The sequence below is a fragment of the Equus asinus genome, chromosome 16, assembly GCF_041296235.1.
Source record: "Equus asinus isolate D_3611 breed Donkey chromosome 16, EquAss-T2T_v2, whole genome shotgun sequence".
Classification (NCBI taxonomy): Eukaryota; Metazoa; Chordata; class Mammalia; order Perissodactyla; family Equidae; genus Equus; species Equus asinus.
In genome coordinates, this window is record NC_091805.1 from 5,767,322 (window position 1) to 5,787,947 (window position 20,626).

Consider the following 20,626-nt stretch of genomic DNA (forward strand, 5'->3'; position numbering starts at 1 on the left):
AGCCGTGGGGAAGCCCAGTGAGACGATAAACCAGCAAAAGCTCAATCAAAGAGCAGAGATCTCACCGATTAGAAGGAAAAAATCAAACTTGAAGACTATTTTTCAGTCTCTTCAACAAATGGTGCTGGGCAAAATGGATGTTCACATGCAGAGAGTGGAGCTGGACCCTTCCCATACACCATACACAGAAACTAACCAAAGGCGGACCCAAGACCTAAGTGTAAGAGCTAAAATTATAAACCTCTCAGAAGAAAACACAGCGGAAAAGCTTCATGACAACGGATTTCGCAATTATCTCTTGGATATGACACCAAAAGCATAGTAAACAAAAGTAAAAATAAACCACACTATGTCAAAATTTAAAACTTCATCAAAGGACACAGTCAACAAGAATGAAAAGCCAGACTATAGGATGGGAGAAAATATTGACGAATAATATATTTGATATTTCTCCAAAGGACTGTCTATGAAAAGATGCTCAACATCACTCATCATTAGGAAAATACAAATCAAAACCCACAGTGAGCTATCACCTCACCCCCACTAGCATGGCTACCACCAATAAAACAGAAAATAACAAATGCTGGCAAGGATGTGGAGGAACTGGAAGCCTTGTGCCCTGCTGGTGAGAATGTAAAACGGTGCAGCCATGATGGAGAATAGTATTAAAAACAATTAAAAAAAGAATTGCCATATGACCTAGCAATTCCAAAAGTACTGAAAGCCTATTTGTAAACCTATTACTCTGGATTTGCCTCTCCACCCCAAGATTTATGTTAAAACCTTAATCCCCAATGGGATGGTAGTTGGAGATGGGGCCTTTGGGAGGTCATCAGGTCATGAGGATGGAGCCCTCATGACAGTGTTAGTGCCCTCACAAGAAGATGCGAGACAGCTTGCTGCCTCTGCTCTCCACCATGTGAGAATATGAGAAGATGGACATCTGCAACTCGGCAAGTGGCCTCTCACCTGACGCCAGATCTGCTGGCACCTTGATCCCAGACATCCCAGCCTCTAGAACTGTGAGAAATTAACGTTTGCTGTTTAAGCCACTCAGTCTACAGTAATTTGTTACAGCCCGAACTGACTGAGACACCCACGTTTAGCAGCATTAGTCACAACAGCCAAACAGTGGAAGGAACCCAAGCGCCCATCAAGGATGGATGGATGGAGCTCCAGCCTCCCAGCACCTCCATGTGTTCAGCAGCCCGGAGGCTATCCAATCCTCCACATTCAGCAATTTTTACGGAGGCCTCATCCTGTTGACAGGAGTGATTAAATCACTGGCCCTTTGTGACGGATTTAACCCCTAGCCTGCTGCCCCTCCACCAGGTGGTGGTGGGAGAGGGGAAGTGAAAATTCCAACACAAATCACAGGGTTGGTTCCCCTGGCAACCAGCTCCCATCCTTAGGGGCTTTCCAAAAGTCACCTTATTAACATAAACTCAAGTGTGGTTGAAAGAGGCTTGTTATGAATAACAAAGGACACCCACTTCACCTTTACGGCTCTGGAGCTATTTCAAGAACTTGGAACAAAACTAAATATTATACCAAAAGATGTTATAATAGCTCAAATATAGGAAATTACAAGGGTTTTAGGAGCTTTGTGCCAGGAACGGGAATGCAGACCAGATATATATTTCTTATTATAAATCAAAATATCACAATGGCAAACAGTACTTTCTCTATTACTGGGTCTCAGTCAACGGACTGGAGGCCATCCTCTTAAATGTGGGCACTTACGGCCCTTGATTGTCTTTGTATGAACTTAGAAAGGAATTTTAATACATGTGTTCAGGAAAAAGTATTTATTTCACACCTTTACAAAAATATTTAGGCACATAATTTTCATGTTTATGTCACCTGATTTACATATCTCGATCCTCTCAATACCTTTTAAAAACACTAAAATGATCATTTGGTAAATAGAATGTACACTGAAAAAATAGTATAATAGGCCAACATTTGTAGACAAAAATCAGTTGATCATCAGCATGAGAAAGAAACATTTATGAACAAAATAATCTCTAAAAACATTTTTGAGAGACAATAAATCTAACCAGTAGATTCCTTTTTAAAAAGTATTTTCAAAAAAGAAAGCTCAAAAAAACCCACCATACCAGGATGGAGCGGCATCCTGTCAGTAAGAACCAGAGGATGGAGTGAAAACAGCGATGTGCCGGAAGTTCCCCAGCACTGGAGGGCAGCCTGGACCAGAGGCTGCGCGGTCGGCGTGCTCGGCTCCGAGGAGGGACGGAGGAATGGCCGGCTGCGCAGGGCCACCCTAAGGGGACAAACGGGGAAGGTTCGAACTGAATCACTATCCTTGAAGTGTGATTATTCTCCTTTAAGAGAGGAAGTAACTCTTCCTTTTCTGAAATTTACCACCAAAATATGAGTAATTCTGTTCTTTTTTAAAAACAGGTGGAATCAGCTGAATCACACAGTGGCCACAGTAACATCCAGTAGGTTCTCTAGAAAGGAAGACCATGAACAGAAACTTGGACGTTCCAGAGGCAACGAGATACAGGGTCACATTTTTCAAGAAATACACACATCACCCAGACCTCCGGCACATGGGGAGCACAGATTAAGAATCTTGTTTTGCCTACAGTCTTGCGGTGAAATGATGACAGTAGCAACATTTGCTGAGTGCCTAATGTGTCTCAGGCATTGTGCTGAATAGTGTCACAACCATTATCTCATTTATTCTGAATATTAGGATTGTTCCCTCTGAGGGAAAAGCGAGTTACAGCCTTGTTCCTGGGAGGAACCCACGTTACACAGTCCTGGGGAAGCAGGCACGCGTGCAGGAGAGGGAGGGACCCAGGCTATCCACAGACCCTGGCAGCCGGGCACTTGGCGCGGAGCTGAAAGCCCAGCGTGCTCTTGGAGCCCAGCGGGCCTCAGCCTGCAGGTAGGCGCCCCCTCTGTGATCCTGCAACTGCAGGCAGCTCTCATCCGCAGACTACTGGCTCCTCTGCCTGCTGCTTTCCCTCAGTCAGGCCCCGGCTAAAGAACTACACCACGGCCCGGTCAGCCCAGTGTCCCCAGAGCTTCGCACAACGCCCAGCATGAAACAGACGCTCAGTAATCTCCGCTCACTGAGTGAGGCCACCACAACGACAGCAAAGGCAGGGCCCAAATCCTAGGTCCTGCCTAGGCGGGCAGACGTGGTGAGGGCAGCAACTCGACTCTTCCCGGGAGGAGCACCCCAGCTTCACTGACCCAGACTTTCCACGGATGCCTGATACAACGCGGCTACAGAAAACTTGCAAATGTACTTTTTTGTTTTAACCCACATGTGAGTTGGATCCTACAAATGATAGACTCACAAAGTCAACAGCCATATGAGGGAAGTAACAAGCACCTGACACGGTGGCAAAGCGGACTCTGGGCAACCAGCGTTATTCAAATCAACGCGGCACTGACTAAAAGCAGACTGGCCAAAGTCTGCCAACTCAAGAAGAGGCGCCAACTCAAGAAGAGGCGCCACCAGTCATAAAATTTGGCTTTCAGAATTCCCACCACAGCTCATCTGTCTCAGGGAAAATTAAGGATTTAACCGTATACTGCCTCTTTTTCTCCCAGGAGGCAGTTAATAGCTCAAAGAGTTTTTATCCTCTAAGATAGTAACTTGGGCCAAAATCCAGACATTCTGGGCGATGCTGGCGTACCACATAAACCTCTAGTGCACTATAACCAAGCCTGAACATAACTGAAAACAGACGCCAAAAGTGGGTGGCCGGTCTATTCCACCTACAACCTCCCCGGCTGCTTTCGCGTATCCTGAAACGTCAAGGGCCGTGGAAGGGGCATCCGGCACTCAGCACGCGGATGGGGCAGAAGCTGCGAGCTGCTCACCGCTGCTGGTCAGTGAGAAAGCTCAGCGGAGCTCAGGGCCCTGAGCTCATGCGTATTTAGTGAAGCGCTGCCTAGACAAGCCTTTCTCAACCGAGCCTGGGGAGACGACAGGTCTTCAAGGGAACCTGACCCCAAGCAGCAGTCCAACCCCCCGCGGGGTCCCGGCCTCTCAACACACCCAAAGGCCTTTCACAGTGAGAGACCCCACAACACAACTACTTCTGCCGCCGGAGCCCCTGCTTCGTGTGGCTGACAGAGGAAGAACAGAAGCCCTCAGACGGCTCTCTCGGCGCCCTTCCGCCGGACCCGGGCAAAGGCAGGCCGAGGCCGGTGTTCAGAGCCGGACGCCCCTCTCAACTGAGGCCGGCCCGGAAGGTCCAAAAAGCCCCGGGACCTCCAGGGACCAACTCAGCCGGCCCCCGCGCTTCCCCGTGGCTCGGGGAAGGCAACTGTCGATGAAGCCTGGCTCTGCGGAAGCAGCAGCGTCACTGCCTCCTCTGAGCTTTCCTCACTGGTGAAACAGGCACAGGAAGAAGCATCCTACACAAAACAGCCTCTTCTCCAAGTGTGATTTTTCTCAGATCAGATGATACTGGACAAAGCGAGCCTGGGGACCTCTTACACGGAGCTTGTAACTTGGAGTCAGCCATGAGGCTAATTTTAGGGACCCAGCACCACTGGCCAGGCTTCAAAATAAGAGAAAAACATGAACATGAAAATGACCTCAATATAATTCTTCTTCACAAAGAAAAAGAAAACACCTTCCAGGTCTCCTGCTGAGGCACCAAAATACTAATTGTTTAGGTCAACAGAGCCCAGTGGATTCCAAATCCAACGAAACAGAAGCTAGTGTGGGCAACGGTGCAAACGTACCAGCCTCTGGGACACTGACTGCACTCCTCGCCGGAGCGAACACTCGTCCCCATCACCAGATGTCTCTGAGCCAAGTCTCAGGACTGCGACTAACTCCCCACCCCACCCAGAGAGGCCATGCAGGCACTGCCCATTCACGCTGCGCTCCTCGGATGCGGCACGGGTCTGGGAGAAGCTGGCACGTCTACTTAAGTGAGCCAAGAGACATGGGACGTAGGTGGGAGAGGGGTGCTCATGCCACGTGAGGAGAAAGGAAGGTGACGGCTCCGACACTGCCACTGCTGAGGACCACGCCCTGACAACACCCACACACCCACTGGCCTTTCCCTCACACCAATGCCTTCAGAAACTAAGCCCCAGTCCTACTGATCCAGAGAGGAGGAAGAGCAGGAACCACAGCCAGAGGAGGGAAGCCTGGGGAGGCGGAGGGCCCCGGGCGCACGCTCGCTCAGGGCGCAGGGGCTGGGCTGCACGGCCAGAATGCAGCTCCGCACAGCAGCTGCCGGGCCGCCGCAGCAGGAGCTTCCCGCACCCAGGGGCGGGGGGCAGCGGCTTCTAACCCCTCCACAGATCCCAGGTCCCGAGAGCTGGCGAGCCTCTGTGACTTGTTCAGTCACATCACCCTCTGAACGGACCAAGACAACTATGTTCTCTGTCACCCTCTCACCACAGCGGGAGTGAGATCCGCAACTCCCCCGAGGACGTCTGCACCCAGCGTCCAGCACCACGCCCGCACATTACACACTCAGGACACTCTGGCTGAATGAATAGATGAGAATGTCTGCACGCAGCACCACGCCCGCACATGACACACTCAGGACACTGGCTGAGCAGATGGACCAGCTGGAGGAATGAGGGAGAAAAGGCCTCCCTCCTGCATGCCTTCACCATCCCCATCCCACAGAACAGAGAGGGCACGGCACCTTTTCAAGGAATGCACTCTGCTCATCCTGCGAGTTCTCGGGGAAGCCAACACGGAAACCAAGACACTTCAAAGCCCCACATGTTTTTTAGTGCCAAGGTGGTCATCTGTGGCGAATGCATATGGTATGCTCATGAAGAAAATGCAATCGTTAAGAAAAATTTAAAGGAGAGAAATTTCAGATACTTGGCTGCGTTTCCAGCAGAAATCAGCCTAAACTGGCCCCAGATGCCGCGGCGACGTGAACAAGACGGCTCTGGCCGGAGCACTTTATCCGCGCAGCTCCCTGGATGCCGGAATGACAAACCATGGAATAAAACATTTTCAAAACACTGATGTCTCACTGTCGGCACAGAAGAAAAATAAATTAAAAAGCCCAGTACATTTTCCAGTCTGATATAAATTAATTCAAACAGCATATTTAAAATAGAGTCAATTATAAGTTTCTCATAAAATTTTAAAAGGCAGCAATCAATCCTCAGATTGTACAAGTGCAAAGGAATGGTGTTTTCTCCACAATCCAGACACCTCAGAAGTGCCAGTGTTCCGAGCTGATCAGAGGCTTGGCCTGCGCGGCTGAAGCAGTCCTGGGTCACACGGCTCCCTTCCCCTTGACGTCCAGCTTGCTGCCGGCCTCTGACTGTTTGCTCAGCTGCTCCTCGGAGAAAGTGATGTAGGAATACACCAGGCTCCCAGCAATGCTGCGAAAGAGAAAACCACCGTCAGCGAGGAGGGCAGGAGCAGCACACGTGTGGGAGACAGGGTGCGAGCCGGAGCCGCCCCCACAATCGGCAGCACGTCAGTCAAACAGGGACGGCGCTTCATCCACCGAAGAGAGACAGACACTCCCTCCTCGTGGTGTCACTGCTGTGGAGGGACCTGGGGAACGCAGGTGTGCCCACCTGCAGCAGGCGTGACAGTTTCACATACCCTTCCTGCAAGACAGTTCACTGAAATCAAAAACCTTAGAATTCTGCTTATCCTTTGACCTAGCAATCTCCATCATGGAAGAAGTGTGTACATCTTCCCAGACTGACCGACAAAGTGTTTACCACAAAATTTATAACAGCAGAAAATCAGATAAAGGGTAAACGTCCCACAGTGGGGAAATATATAAATTCATACACTAGAACACTACGCATCCATTAAAATGGTATAAAATGAAAACAGGCAAGGACAACTTAATGGAAAACTAATCTCACAAAACCTTAAATATTGTCTAACCCCACTGTCTTTAGATGAACACAAATATGCACATCGATATGCATCAGAACAGAAAAAAGCCCGGAAGGAACACAAGAATCCCAACAGCGACTACTGGGCATAAGATTACAGGCACACCTTGCCTCAGTGCACGCTGCAGATCCTGCCTTTTCACACACTGAAGGTTTGTGGCAACCCTGTGTTGGGCCAGTCTAACGGTGTCATTTTTCCAACAGTATTTGCTTACTTTGTGTCTCTGTGTCACATTTTGATAATTTTCACGATATTTCAAACCTTTTCATTATTATTCTATTTGCTAGGGTGACCTGTGATCAGGGATCTATGGTATTATTACTCTCATTGTCTGGGGCACCGCAAACCGTTCCCACACATGACAGCAAACTTCATCGATAAACGCTGTGTGTCCTCACTGCTCTCCACCCGACAGCTGCTCCGGTATCCCTCCCTCCTCTCGGGCCTCCCTGTTCCCGAGACACTACAATATTGAAATTAGGCGAATCAATAACCCTACAGTGGCCCCTAAATGTCCAAGTGAAAGGAAGGGTGGCATGTGTCTCACTTTGAATCGAAAGCTAGCAATGATTCAGCTTCATGAGGAAGGCAAGTCGAAAGCCGCACTACTCCCACGAACCCACGAACAGTAAGGAAGAGGCGTTTGTCACGGCAGGCTTCACCGCTGTCTTACTTTAGGAAACCGCTGCATCCGCCCCTGGTCAGTCAGCAGCCTTCAACACTGAGGCAGGGCCGTCCCCCAGCAGAAAGGTACGACTCTGAAGGTTCAGACGATGGTTGGCGCTTTTTAATTAAGGTATGGACACTTTTTTAGACATAATGCTACCACACACTTAATAGACTACAGTGTACAGTAAACATAACTTTTATACGCAGTGGGAAACCAAAAATTTCGTGTGACTCATTTTATGGTGACAATCGCTTTACTGTGGTGGTCTGGAACCGAACTCCCAATATCTCTGAGGTCTGCCTGTATAGGTGATTACTTTTTCATTTGCATTTTCTGCATTTTCAAAAATAGTCATTCAAGACAAAGTGTTATTTTTAATAAGAATGAAAAATATCACCATCAGTAAGTGAACACGCAGACCCTGGGAGATTCAGAGATCTGGTTTCTCTGACCACGATCACGTTCACAGTGGGGGATCTATCACCTGAGGCCTCAGCCTCTGGACCACTCAGTTGTCCCCCACACCTACCACCAGGGGGGTTCACTGTTTGGGGACAGTGGTTTCTCTTGTCTCTTCTCCACAGGGACTCACGGGGGATACACAGCCTCCTGCCCCAAGCCCCAAACTAGGGGGGAGCAGGGGCCGTGACCTGCTCTGCCACTGAGCCTGCCACCCGTGACTCCCTGGGTCTCCAGCCGGCGGCCGGGTCTGGGCTCTGCTTTCAGACGTCTCTGCCCCGGGTTTGGCCTCCACCTTCTGCCTGACCACTTGACTCACAAACTCACTGCTTACCTGAAATCAGTTCTACTCTCCTCTGGGCTTCGGGATCACAGCCGCAGACCCTGCAGCGGGGTGAGAGGGGGCTGGCTCCCACAAATAAGGAAGCGAGAGCAGGCACTCAGCACTAACATCAAATTGGGACCATTTATTAAAGTCTACTAGGTGTCGAGCATTTTACATACATCTCCAGCCACTGCAGTGCTCCTGCAAGGTGCTCCTTCTACAGGTGGAGAAACTGAGTCCCAGAGTCGTCAGATAGCATGCTCAGGATCACGAGGCATCCTAGTGCCGGAGCAGAACCAGCCTAGTCAGTCTGATTTCCCCCCAAAACGGCTTCTCCCTTATGGCCCCCGCTCCACTTGGTATCGCGGGCACCTGTCCTCATCTTGCTCCCCTCGGCCTAGAAATTTCCCCAGGTCTTAGCTCTTCAGAGTCGCTCGTGCATGTGCAGGCCCGGAGCTCTGCAGCCCAGTGAAGACCTGCTGCCCTGAGCACCGTCATGGCCCACAGAAGAACGGAGCCTCCGGAGCCAGCCCTGCGCAGCGCTCCTGAGACTATTTTATCCTTCGTCTGAGAGCTTTTCCCCATCTCTTTTTTTCCTTAGAATTTGCTCTGACTCTCCTGGAAACTTTGCCTGTTCTTCTGGTGCATCACGTAGATGATCTGCCGTCGCTGGGCCGGGACCCGAGGAGAAGGCATGCCGTGGCCCCTGAGTGAGGGGGACTGAGGCTGGGAAGTCTGTGAGGTTCACATGTACATCTACAGACCACCGCTCTCCTCGCGCCTCCGGCCCCCCTCCCCACAACACAGCCAAGGACCGCTCCTTCTTTCGGCCGACCCTCCTCTAGCTTCCCGGACTCCCATGACAACCTAACAGGTAACACTGAGCTCTCTTACTTCTCCAGTCAAGATAACCTGATGCTCATATTAAGCTGATTTCACCAGGAGAGAAACAATGGAGCAGGGAGTACAGAAGATGACCAAGACCGCCCTGGAGTTCACTCTCGGCTTGGTCCTTCTGGTGATCCTGGACCTGACACCCCTGGGTAGTTACTGTAACAAGAAAAACACGGATTCTCGAGTTAGGTCTCAGCTCAAACCTTGAATATACTGCTAGCTCTGCGCCCTTCGGCAAACATTAATTTCTCTGAGATTCTATTCCTGTATTAATAAAACAAGAATATATTATCTCTCCAGGTTTGTTCGGGGAGTAAATGAGACAAGATGCATGAAGAACGAGGCCGTAACCCTGGCACACAGTGAGCAAGCAGGAAACCCTGACTCCCTCCCCTGCCGTCAGCGCTGGCTCTCAGAGCAGAGGCCAGAGGCACTGTGAGCAAAAGGCAGGGTGCAGCGGGCACAGACTCAACCTGACACCACACGGCTGTGTAAATAACCAGAGGCAGACCAAAACACAGAGACTGCTGCTCTAAACTCTGGAGATCCAAGACGACACACTGTTCAGATTCTCACAAGTTCCAACAGGAGGCAATAATACAAGATTTTTCATTTCATCCTTATTCCTCACTTACCAAATACTTAAGTTTTCAGAAATGGCCATTCCTGAATCACCTGAAGAGAACCAGATATTCACCAGCAGGGATACGATGTGCCAAGCAGTGATGAGTTAATGCTGGAAAGGAATATAAATTGCTTCCCAGCAGCTCTGAGAATTCAAGGTAACTGGGAGGAGGGGAAGAGAAGGATGGAGGAAAAAAAGGGAAAAGCCAAGATCTTGGGGAGAAGGGCCTACATCTGAATTTTTATACATCACTGCCAAGCGATTCTGAATCAGGACCTTCTACCACTTCAAACAAATAACTTCTCATTAATCTACTGACTCCATAAATATTCACATTAAACTTGACGACTTCTGGTACTGTGAAATTGGTACTTATAAAGTCAACCATCCTAAAGATTCATTTTTTTAAAAGCTCAAGCAATTCTCCATCTGCCTAATATTCAGATCACAGTGGTACCAACTATTATCTCCCTGAGACCTGCTGTGGCAGACAGAGCCAGGAGACAGAGAGAAGGAAAAGACAGGGCCCAGTGAGGAGACCGATGGCTGCCTGCAGAGTGCTGAGCCCGGCCTCTTCATCTGCCCTGCCCCATGCGGAGCTTCCAAGGCCATGAGAACACCACCTACCTGTCCCCAAGATGGACAGCCACAGACACATTCACCAGGCTCGGACAATGAGATATCCGTCCTACAATGCTACAGATGCCTTCAGGACGCCGCCCCAGGCCAGGCAGGAGGAGCCCGGGGCCGCTGCCTCCATCTCCCCGGTAGCGGACACGTCAGTCTAGCACATAGCTCGCCTCTTAGGTCAGCCCCTGCCTTTTATATTCCAGATGTAAAACACGTCCATCCACATCAAAATCTAGGGACCAAGACAGTTTGACTCCTACTGCTGTTTCCTAACAGACACAGCTCCTGCCCAATAACCGAAGCCGGGCCCCCGGGCGCATCCTTGCGACGGTGGAGAGGGACGCCCCCTTACGCCCAGAGGGCAGCTGCTGGGGCGTCCTTCCTCATCTTTCTCACCAGCCAGACAAAGCACAGCTGTACTGCCTCTGTACTGCTCACCTTCCAGAGCTTTCCAACCTGAACAGAGAGAAACACAGAGGTGACACAGCGGGGAGCAAAATAACTGTGTACTCCGACATCTACAAAGGTCTGTGACGTGGAGGCAGTTACTCAACCGCTCAGAACCTTACTTCTCTCGTCTGTGAAACGGCGAGCAGAACACCACTCGTACAGGACTGGAGCGAGAATTCAATCCTACTGAACTAACTTACATACTCAAATTACCTAACAGGACGAGCGGTCACTTCAAAGGTTAATCAGCGCACAGCAGACACGCAACAGAGGTGCAAGTCGAGGCGCCAAGCACAGCAGGGCTGGTCCTGCCGAACGCAGGAAGAAGGGGGTGGTGGCAGCTGCTTCTCCACTCCACGTGGCCCCACAGCCGTTCACCCAGAAGCCAAGGAGCCCTCAGCTCGGAGGCCTTCCTGGTTTTGGTTAACCCGACCAGGCCTCTACCGTCTGTGCGTGAGCAAGCCTCGACCTAACCTCTACCACCTGTGGCCTGTCAGCAGCTCTCAGAGCGTCTCCTGGTTGTGCTCATTCTTCCTCTGCTAGGAGACCTCCCACACGTGGCCTCAGTCTGCTTGTCCAGTGTCACCCTCGTGCAACACCTCCTCCTCTGGCCCTCCTGGGGCACCCGCTGCCCACCTCCCACCTGCACTTCCAGCTCCACGCTTCTGCTGCCACAGCACTCATGGCTGGATACCCACCCTTCTCGCCCACCTCTCCAAGTCCCACCTACTGGTCAAGGCCTAGCCTAAGGACCCTTTCTTCAGTGAACGCCTCCCAGCAAATCTCTGTGTGATTCAGTTCCTGAGACAACCACCACCTTTATTACCAGAGCCAGTCTGCACAGCTACCTTGCAATGCTTGTGTGACAACAGCTGTTGAAAGCTCTTTGGAGAGAATGTATAGAAAATGCCTCCTCACTGCTATTATTAATGCCACATAAATGCCTAATGTTATTATAAATGCCATATGATTCCTATATAAATGAAAGCCACTGCTGTTAACATAATCATTTCACACTTTCTCTCCTTATTCATCTAATCTCAACACAGTGGCCAGAGTGAGCCGATTAAAACTAAGTCACAGGGCTGACCCAGTGGCATGGTGGTTAAGTGCGCACACACTGCTTCGGCGGCCTGGGGTTCATGGGTTCAGATCCCGGGTGCAGACCTACACACCGTTCATCAAGCCATGCTGTGGTCACGTCCCACATACAAAACAGAGGAAGACTGGCACAGATGTTAACTCAGGGCCAATCTTCCTCACCAAAAATAAAATAAAATAAAACTGCCAGATCACATCATTCCTCTATTTAAAAATCCACCCACATCTTCCTATCTATTAACGGTGGTCCTCAGTCTGCCCTTCCGCCTCATTACCTCTGCAGCCCATCTCGCTTCACTCACTCCACTCCCGCCACACCGGCCTCCTCTTTGTGACTTGTACACATCTGGCACACTCCCACTTCAGTGCCTTTTCATTTCCTCTTCCCTCCAGAAATCAGTGTGGCTCGTTCCCTCCATTTCTAGGTCTCAGGGAGCACCCCCACCCCGCGAGGCTGCCAGCCCCCTTCCCTGCTCTACTCTATTACTATTACCACGGCTGACACTTGTCACCAGCAATCACCTCCCTCAGTTACCTTCGCTCATCCTGTCTCCCCCACCAAGGGGACGCCAGAAAGGGCAACAGTTTTGAGAGCAGCTCTATCCCCACTGCCTGAGGCGGTGTTCAGCACGTGGCAGGTCTCTAGGACACGTTTGTTACGAGTAAATGAGTCCTCACAGCTGGTTCACAAACTCCCTGAAGATAAAATTAGCCCGCGGCTTCAGGGCACAAAGCAGTCCCTCCCTTGCACACGCGTACAGAAGGGGCTCAACAGTTCTGATTCTCCCCCTGCCCCACGGGAGGCAGGAGCCTCCACACGAATCAGCGGTAAGGCCAGAGGTAAGCAAGGAGACTCTGGGAACCTTCAAACAAAGAGGGGTAGGTTAATCTCTTACCCCTGCGCCCACAATCGGCTACACCCTGAGGAAGACTGAGTCAGATCAGGGTCAGAATCTCAGCTCTGCTTCTCAGTATGGTAGCTGTGTGACCTTGGGGAAGTTATTCCACCTCTCTGAGCCTCGACTGCACGATCGTGTGAACTTCGGGATGCTTACCTGAGGCAACAGCGTAAAGGTGGTGGCATCAAGCACCAGGTGCTGAAGGAACACTAACGCCCACCCATTGCCTTCCGGACCCCTGTTCACGTCCTTTACGTTCCAGGGTAAGTGCTGGTCTGGACATGTACTGCAGAAGGACCTGAGTCACAGGAGTCTGGCCGCCATGGGGACCAGTTCATCTGCATGGGAGTTTTAGGAATTTACCCAGGAGGAAATTCAGAACAAAATAAAAGGCTCTCCAATCCCATTCTGATGTTCTTTGGAACTCATGGGCCGACAAGAATATTCTTTGCTTCGTTAACTGACGTGAGTCAGGCAAACGCTCGCTTTAAGATGAGGATTCTGGTGAGGCTCCAAGGACAAACAGGTAGGGGTTTTTTTAAAGACTGCACTAGAGAACAGTAAGGGGAAAAGAGAATACAAGCCTAGAAACTGTTTCCTACCTAGTCTTACTGTCTGGTTTTTTGCAAAGGAGGGGATCTCTCACATATTTAAAAACAGCCCTTGCTTTGCTTTCTTGACATCTTCAGTCCTACTCTTCAGCCTGGGGCTCAAACCACTCAAGCATTTCCCGCATTTTCTCCCCTACCTGTGTACTCCTGTTTCTTTCCAGCCTCTGAAAAATCCCTAAAATGTGGGTGGAGGACTGCCATCAGAACTAAAAGGATCGTGTATTTTACGTGTTTTCTACACCTGGAGGAAGCTCCTTCAAATGTCTTAAGTCTCCTGCAAAGTAACTTCACACCTGCTGGCCACAGGGCAGTTTCCACAGGACTGCGTCAGGGTGAACCAGGGAGGTGCAGTGGCAGAATCAGGACAGACGACTCCAGCTCACGAGCGGCAGCGGCAGCAACGGAGCCTTGATTTTTTGCTATATTCCAGTTCAGTGTTCTGCTGTCAGGAATTATGGTATCACCAAGGCCTAGCTAATCTCTGTACTTACTATTCAAAAGTGCAAGTTATTCCAGTGAGATGCCAGTTATATAACAGCTATATATAATACAATAAACTCTGTACATAGCCCAGGAGATGTTCCATCAGCAGCAACTAACCGATAAATCAAAACGTGGCATTTTCTCACTTCAAACGAGAGGACACTGAGCCAAGGAAATGCTATGTCCTTACTTTAGAAGCCTGGAACCAGAAGAGAGTCTACCAGGATGGAACCACGCAGGAGGAGAAGCAGTCTGGAACTAAGCAGCAACACTCACTTCGAAGGAAACAGGCAAAGGAGTCCAAAATGAGGGACCTGTCGATTCAGGCGCTGGACAGAGTCAGCTGGTCCCAGGGCCTCAGGAAGCTCTGGAGCTCGACTCCGGGCTGCACTGCACCCTGCCCCATCCCGGAGCTGTGCAGACCCTGCTTTGGCCTCAGAAGCTACAGTCAAATGGTTTTTGTCACACAAAAGGAGGCTGGCTTGAGTATGTACCAGTGTGATGACATATCACGAAAGGATACGAAAAGACAATAATTCAGTCATCTCTTCACCATTCACTAGACTGTGGTTAAGAAAGAAGACTGGGAGGGCAAATCACAGACTGGATACTCACCAGCTGGGTACCATGGGCCAGTTTCTCAGCCCCTCTGTGAAACGGAATGTTCACAGTATCTACCTCACTGGGCTGTCATAAAGACGGAGTACGGAGAACCTAGGACAATGCCTAGCGCAAGTACACAAAAACAACATTGGCTAGTATTTTGCTACTATTATTACTAGCTGAATGCCTATTATGGGCCAGGCACTGATAAACACTGACACAACTTTAAATAAGACAAGTGATTTCTGGCCCCAAATAGCTGAAAATCTAAAGCGGCGTTGGATACACATATGATTTACTAGGCGACATTATAATCATTCAAGTCATTTAGTGAATGACAATGCATTAAGAGGTGAGAACTTGGACTCTGGAGTCCAATACATCTCGTTACAGTCCTCACGACATGACTTACTCACTGTGTGATGCTGGCAGATGCGAGGGAAGCATCGTGTCTCTCTAGAGCACAGTGCCTGGCAGACTGAGACAGGCTCATCGCACATGTCCAGGATGTGCTCCACTTACCTACCCTCTTGAAGCCTCGGCCCCCTCATTTATAAAACACTGATAATAAAAGAACTTCCAAAGACTGTTATGAAGAACTAGTCAATTCAACAAAGAATAGTATTTTCGACAAAAAGTAGTGGAATAATTGGATATTTATATTAAAAAACATACACACAATAAAAAGAATCTTCATCCAGACCTCACATCACATAGGCTATATAACTAACTTTAAACCCAAAACTATAAAATTTCTACAAGAAAATAGAAGAGAGTCTTTGTGACTTTGGCTTAGGCAAAGATTTCTTAGATCCAACACTGAAAGCACAACCCATACAAGAAAAAACTGATAAATCAGACTTTACTACAATTTTAAAAATTTGCTTTTCAAAAGAGACTGTTAAGAAAATGAAAAGACAGGCCACAGACTGGAAAATAATACTTGCAAATCACATATCATATAAAGGACTTGTATCTACAATATATAAAGAACACTCAAAACTCATTAAGAAAACAAATAACCCAATTTTTAAAAAATGGGCAAAATAGGGGCTGGCCCCGTGGCTGAGTGATTAAGTTCGTGCGCTCCGCTGCAGGCGGCCCAGTGTTTCGTTGGTTGGAATCCTGGGCGCGGACATGGCACTGCTCATCAGACCATGCTGAGGCAGCGTCCCACATGCCACAACTAGAAGGACCTACAACGAAGAATATACAACTATGTACTGGGGGGCTTTGGGGAGAAAAAGGAAAAAAATAAATCTTAAAAAAAAAAATGGGCAAAATATTTGAAGAGCCATTTTACCAAATATATACAGATGGCAAATAAGCACATGAAAAGACACTCAACATCATTAACCATGAGGAAAACTAAAACCACAATGAGATACCACTAAAATCTATTTGAATCGCTAGAATTTAAAAAACAAAGTGACAACACCAAGGGCAGGATGTGGAGCAACTGGAACTCTCATACAGGGCTGGTGGTTATTCAAAATGCTATGCACACTTTTGAAAATAGTTTGGCAATTTCTTATAAAGTTAAACACACACTTACCATACAACCCAGGAATTCCACTCTGAGGTATTTACCCAAGGGAAATGAATACTTATGTTCACACATAAACTTCAAAGCAAATGTTTTAGCAGCTAATACAAAACAGCTAAAACTGGGAACTACCGAAATGTCTTTCAGCTGGTGAGTGGAGAAACAACTGTGATAAATCCTTAATGGAATAATACTCAGCAATAAAAAGGTACAAACTATTGATATATATAGAACAAGGCAGAATCTCAAATACCACGTTAAGTGAAAGAAGTCAGACCAAAAGCTACCTAACGTTATGTATCACTATATGACATTCTGGACACGAAATGGACAGAAAACAGATCCTTGTCAGGGGCTGAGGGTAGGGGAGAGGTCAGTGCAACGGCACATGGGGAGGTTAGAGGGTATACAACTGTCTTATATCTTGAACGTGGTAGCGGTAGTTACATGACTGTCTGCATTTGTCAAAACTCGCAGAACCGTACACTAAAAAGGCGGAACTTTTTTAAAATTATAATTGCTTTATTGATTTTTAGAAGGCTGGATTGTTTTTTAAAGGGGCGACTTTTATTGTATTTAAATCATATATTAATTTTTTTAAAAACAGAAGAAAAAAAGAATCCCAGACAAAGATGAGTTGCAGAGATTCTCAGAGTCTAGCCTGGGCAGCTCTGAGTGACAAAGCGCTGCCCGGAAAGGCTGTGTTGCTCAGGCCCGAGCCCAGCCTCCGACGGACACACACACGCCCACGCGCACCACCCTTCGCTGCCCCCCCGGGTCCTCCCCTCCGCTGCTGTGGGCCTGGGGAGCACTCACAACCGGCCATGGAAGAGGCCTTTAACGGGGCTGGGGACAGCAAGGCTCCCAAGAGAGCCCTACGGAAAAGAGCCTCCTCAGGTCACAGAATCAAACCTGGATGGAGCCTGAGAAGCCACCAGCACACACCCCTGGCTTCCCGCACTGGAACCTGACCAGGAGCGCTATTCAAACTCTTCTTGAAACAGCAGACACGGGGCAGGTTGGAGGGAGTGAGACGTATCTGGGTTCAATCACAGAATCCTTTAAGAATACTGTTCAATTAGTGATTTCCTTCAAAGTGCAGTCAGCCAAGAACAGACTGACACCATTTCCAATCAAAGTGAAATCTAGTAATTAGTCACTTGAAGTTTGGGTTTTACACTAAAAAAAATAAAAGTAATGTCCACAACCTATGAGTCTGCTTACCAACTAGTGGAAGTCAAAAAAAGTAAACAGTAAAACCATAATTTTCATTTTAAAGAGAAAAAGTGAAAAAAAATTAGACAATATATACTTTACAAAAGCTGAAAAGCACACTGTAATGGAAAGAGTATTTGAACACAAGGTCACCTGGATTCTACTCCCAACTCGGCAAATAATTGGAATGCTGACTGGCTAAGTACATCACTTCCTTCTCCCTAACCTTATAACGAAACAGGGATTAGATATGACATGTAAAATTGATTATAATAAAACGTGACAGCAATTACAAATTATTAAAAATACTACATAGGGACAGAGTACCAATGACATCATTATCAACTACCTTGCTAGCAAAATGGTACTGTTTAGCCAGAACTATCTGACGCAAAAGGAAATTCCACTGCGCGAATGCTTGAAACGTTGGATTCGATACATGTCAGGCTTACCTAAGTTCTAACAGTCAACATACTCAGGCACTGAAGTGTTTTTAAAACAGCCTGCAATGTGAAAAGATACCTAACCTTTCTTCTAAGCCACTGTGTTATCTTATAAGAGACTTGAACTGCAGAGATCTGAAAATGCAAACAGAAGCTTTTGCTCCATTCTGGTGAAGCCAAAATGGTACCTGAAGGGGACAAACAGAAAATCAAGACATCTCTGAGTCAGGTCTACACGGTGTCATATGATTCTTCAATCCAGATTTAATCCAGATTACTGGCCACGTCCAGATCAGAACTAGTTCACTGTGCTGCTCCTCTTATCCTGGCCCTTACTCACAGACGTTAATGAAAGAAACTGACATTTACTAAGCATAGAGAGCAACCAGTGAATCAGGCACCTTCCATTCATTAGATTATTTCATTCTATCAGCTCTAAAGAGAAAGGTATCTTCATCTGCAACACACAAGGAAACTGAAGCTCAGAAAGATAAACAGCTCACTCAAAGTCGCTGGGACGGCAAGCATCAGGACCGCAGCTGGGAACTGGGCTGAGATGCACCACTCACCCTCCTCCTGGAGCATGCCGTCCTCAGGTCCACACACCCACCCTCCCACCAACTCCTGCCCCACAAACAACAAATGATTTTTCCTCTAAAAGACAAACAACAATAGTGGCAAATAAATGTCAGGGAAAGGGCAACAATGAATTATTAGCCAAGTAATAATATTAGTATTAAATTCTCATATTGATCCATAAGGAAGGTAGAATAGGTATTATCATTTGCTTACATTTGAAAAAATAAAAGCTCAGAGAGTTATATAACTTGCTGAAAATTAAAACGATGATACCACCAGATTCTAGGAGAGAGTTCTGTAGTTTCCAAGTGCTTTTTCACCAATCCATATAGAATCCATTACACACCTATTTATTAAGCAACTACCAGGATTCATTCTGGGAACTGGGGAAACTTCAGTGGACAATATAGGCAGAGATCACGACCCTCATGGAACTCACATCCTAGCAGGGCAGCCAGAAAACAGGCAATAAACACGAATGGGCAAATTATACAGTATATTAGAAAGAGAGTAAGTGCCCTGGAAAGGACGAATAGAAAGGCAGAGTAAGAGGGTTTGGGAGCACCCGAAGGGGAAGGGCAGGCTGCAGTTCTCAGTCAGGTGGTCAGGACAGACTTCCTTGAGGGAATATTTGAGCAGAAACGTGCATGGGTAGAGGAAACAGCCACGCAAGCATCTGGCAGAACAGTGCTCCAGGGAGAGGAAACATCCTGTCCAAAGGCCCTAAGAGACAGCATGCCCAGCACTCTACAGAAACATCACGGAGGTCTGTGTGGATGAAGTGGAGTCAGGCAGAAGAAAAGAAGCAGGGGCAGAAATCGGAGAGGTAACGAGGGAACAGATCCTGGAGTGCCTTGTCAGGACTCTGGGACATGGAGAGCCACGGGGGCACGGGGTGGTAAAAAGAAGAGTGACATGTTCTGACTTACCTTTTACAAGAAACACACTCTCTACTCTGTTGAGAACTGACTGGGGGAAGGGGATGAGGTAAAGCAAGGACACAAGCGTGAAAGCATGGACAGTGATGTGGTGGTTTGGGTGATGATGCGACCAGTGCAGATGGCGCTCTGGACGGTGTACTCTGGGGGCAGAGCCACCAGAACTGGCTACCACACTGGATATCAGGCATAACACTGAAGAGTCAGGGATGACTCCCAGGTTTCTGAACTGAGCAGCTGGAAGGATGGAGTCTCCATCAAGTGAGATGTACAGGCTGTGGCTGGAGCAGACTTTGGAGGAAATATAAGAAGTTCAGTTTTGGCCATGTCAGCTGGAGATATTAAGCAGACTGTTAGCTATACAAGTCACAGTTCAGGACGGAGGTCCAGCCCAAAGACAAATTTGAGAATTTTTAAGTATATCAATAGTATTTAAAACCATGAGATTCAAAATTCTCAAACTGAGAAAGATCCATCACACGAGTCACCCTCGGCAGTGATGAAGATAAAGTCTAAAGAAACGCAGTGCCCTGTCCAAGGTCAGATACACCTAAAACAATTCTAACAGAGCTGGTACTCTTTAGCGCACTCTTTTTTCGAGAACACTGCACTGCCGTCTAGCATAATAAATAAAGGACTCTTCTCCGAAGGCTGAGTAAAAGGAGCTCAACTCCCAGAGATTCCCCAAATGCTGTGCACAGAACATGGAACCGTTTTCTCCCCCTTTCTTAAAAAGCATCATCTACTGACATTAAATATACAGCACAATTGTAAGCATCCCAAGTGTTTGTTTAATCAGTGAACAAATCTGGATTCAATCAATAGCCCAACCTTATTACAACATCATGTGAGCATCCAAACCCCACTTGTCAAAGTGGTTACATTTAAATATTTTAACCTACCTGATATTTAAGCCAATGAAGTTTGTCCATGTGAAAATATAATCTCCACCAAAGACCATTCCAATGTAAGTTATCAATATATTCTAAAAAGAAAAATGGCAATACTGTTACATAGGTTTAACCGAGCTTTTTCAATATTCACATAAACTCATCCACACTATGACCCAATACCGACCCTTAAAATACAAAAACAAAGAGACAATAACAAAAACCTGCCGATCCTAAAATGAGTGCAGCGTGAGCAAGAACACTAACAAGGAGACCATGAGGTCAGCCTCTTCTCAGGCTCTCTCTCCAGAAGCTGAAAGCGTTCACAATCCTGCAGAATACTGACAAGACCATCAAACGTCCCCCGCCC

At 47.8% G+C, this 20,626-nt stretch overlaps 1 protein-coding gene across 1 annotated transcript in view; it reads right to left on the reverse strand.

The window, feature by feature from the left end:
- Window positions 1-1,793: 1,793 nt before the first annotated feature.
- Window positions 1,794-20,626, reverse strand: part of SLC35D1 (solute carrier family 35 member D1) — a 52,919-nt gene continuing 34,086 nt past the window's right edge. The window contains exons 11-12 of the mRNA XM_044749049.2: window positions 20,269-20,351; window positions 1,794-6,360 (exon numbers count right to left, since the gene is read on the reverse strand). Coding sequence (XP_044604984.1) covers window positions 6,252-6,360; window positions 20,269-20,351 — 192 coding nt within the window. The 3' untranslated portion in view covers window positions 1,794-6,251. The remainder of the gene's footprint in view (window positions 6,361-20,268; window positions 20,352-20,626) is intronic.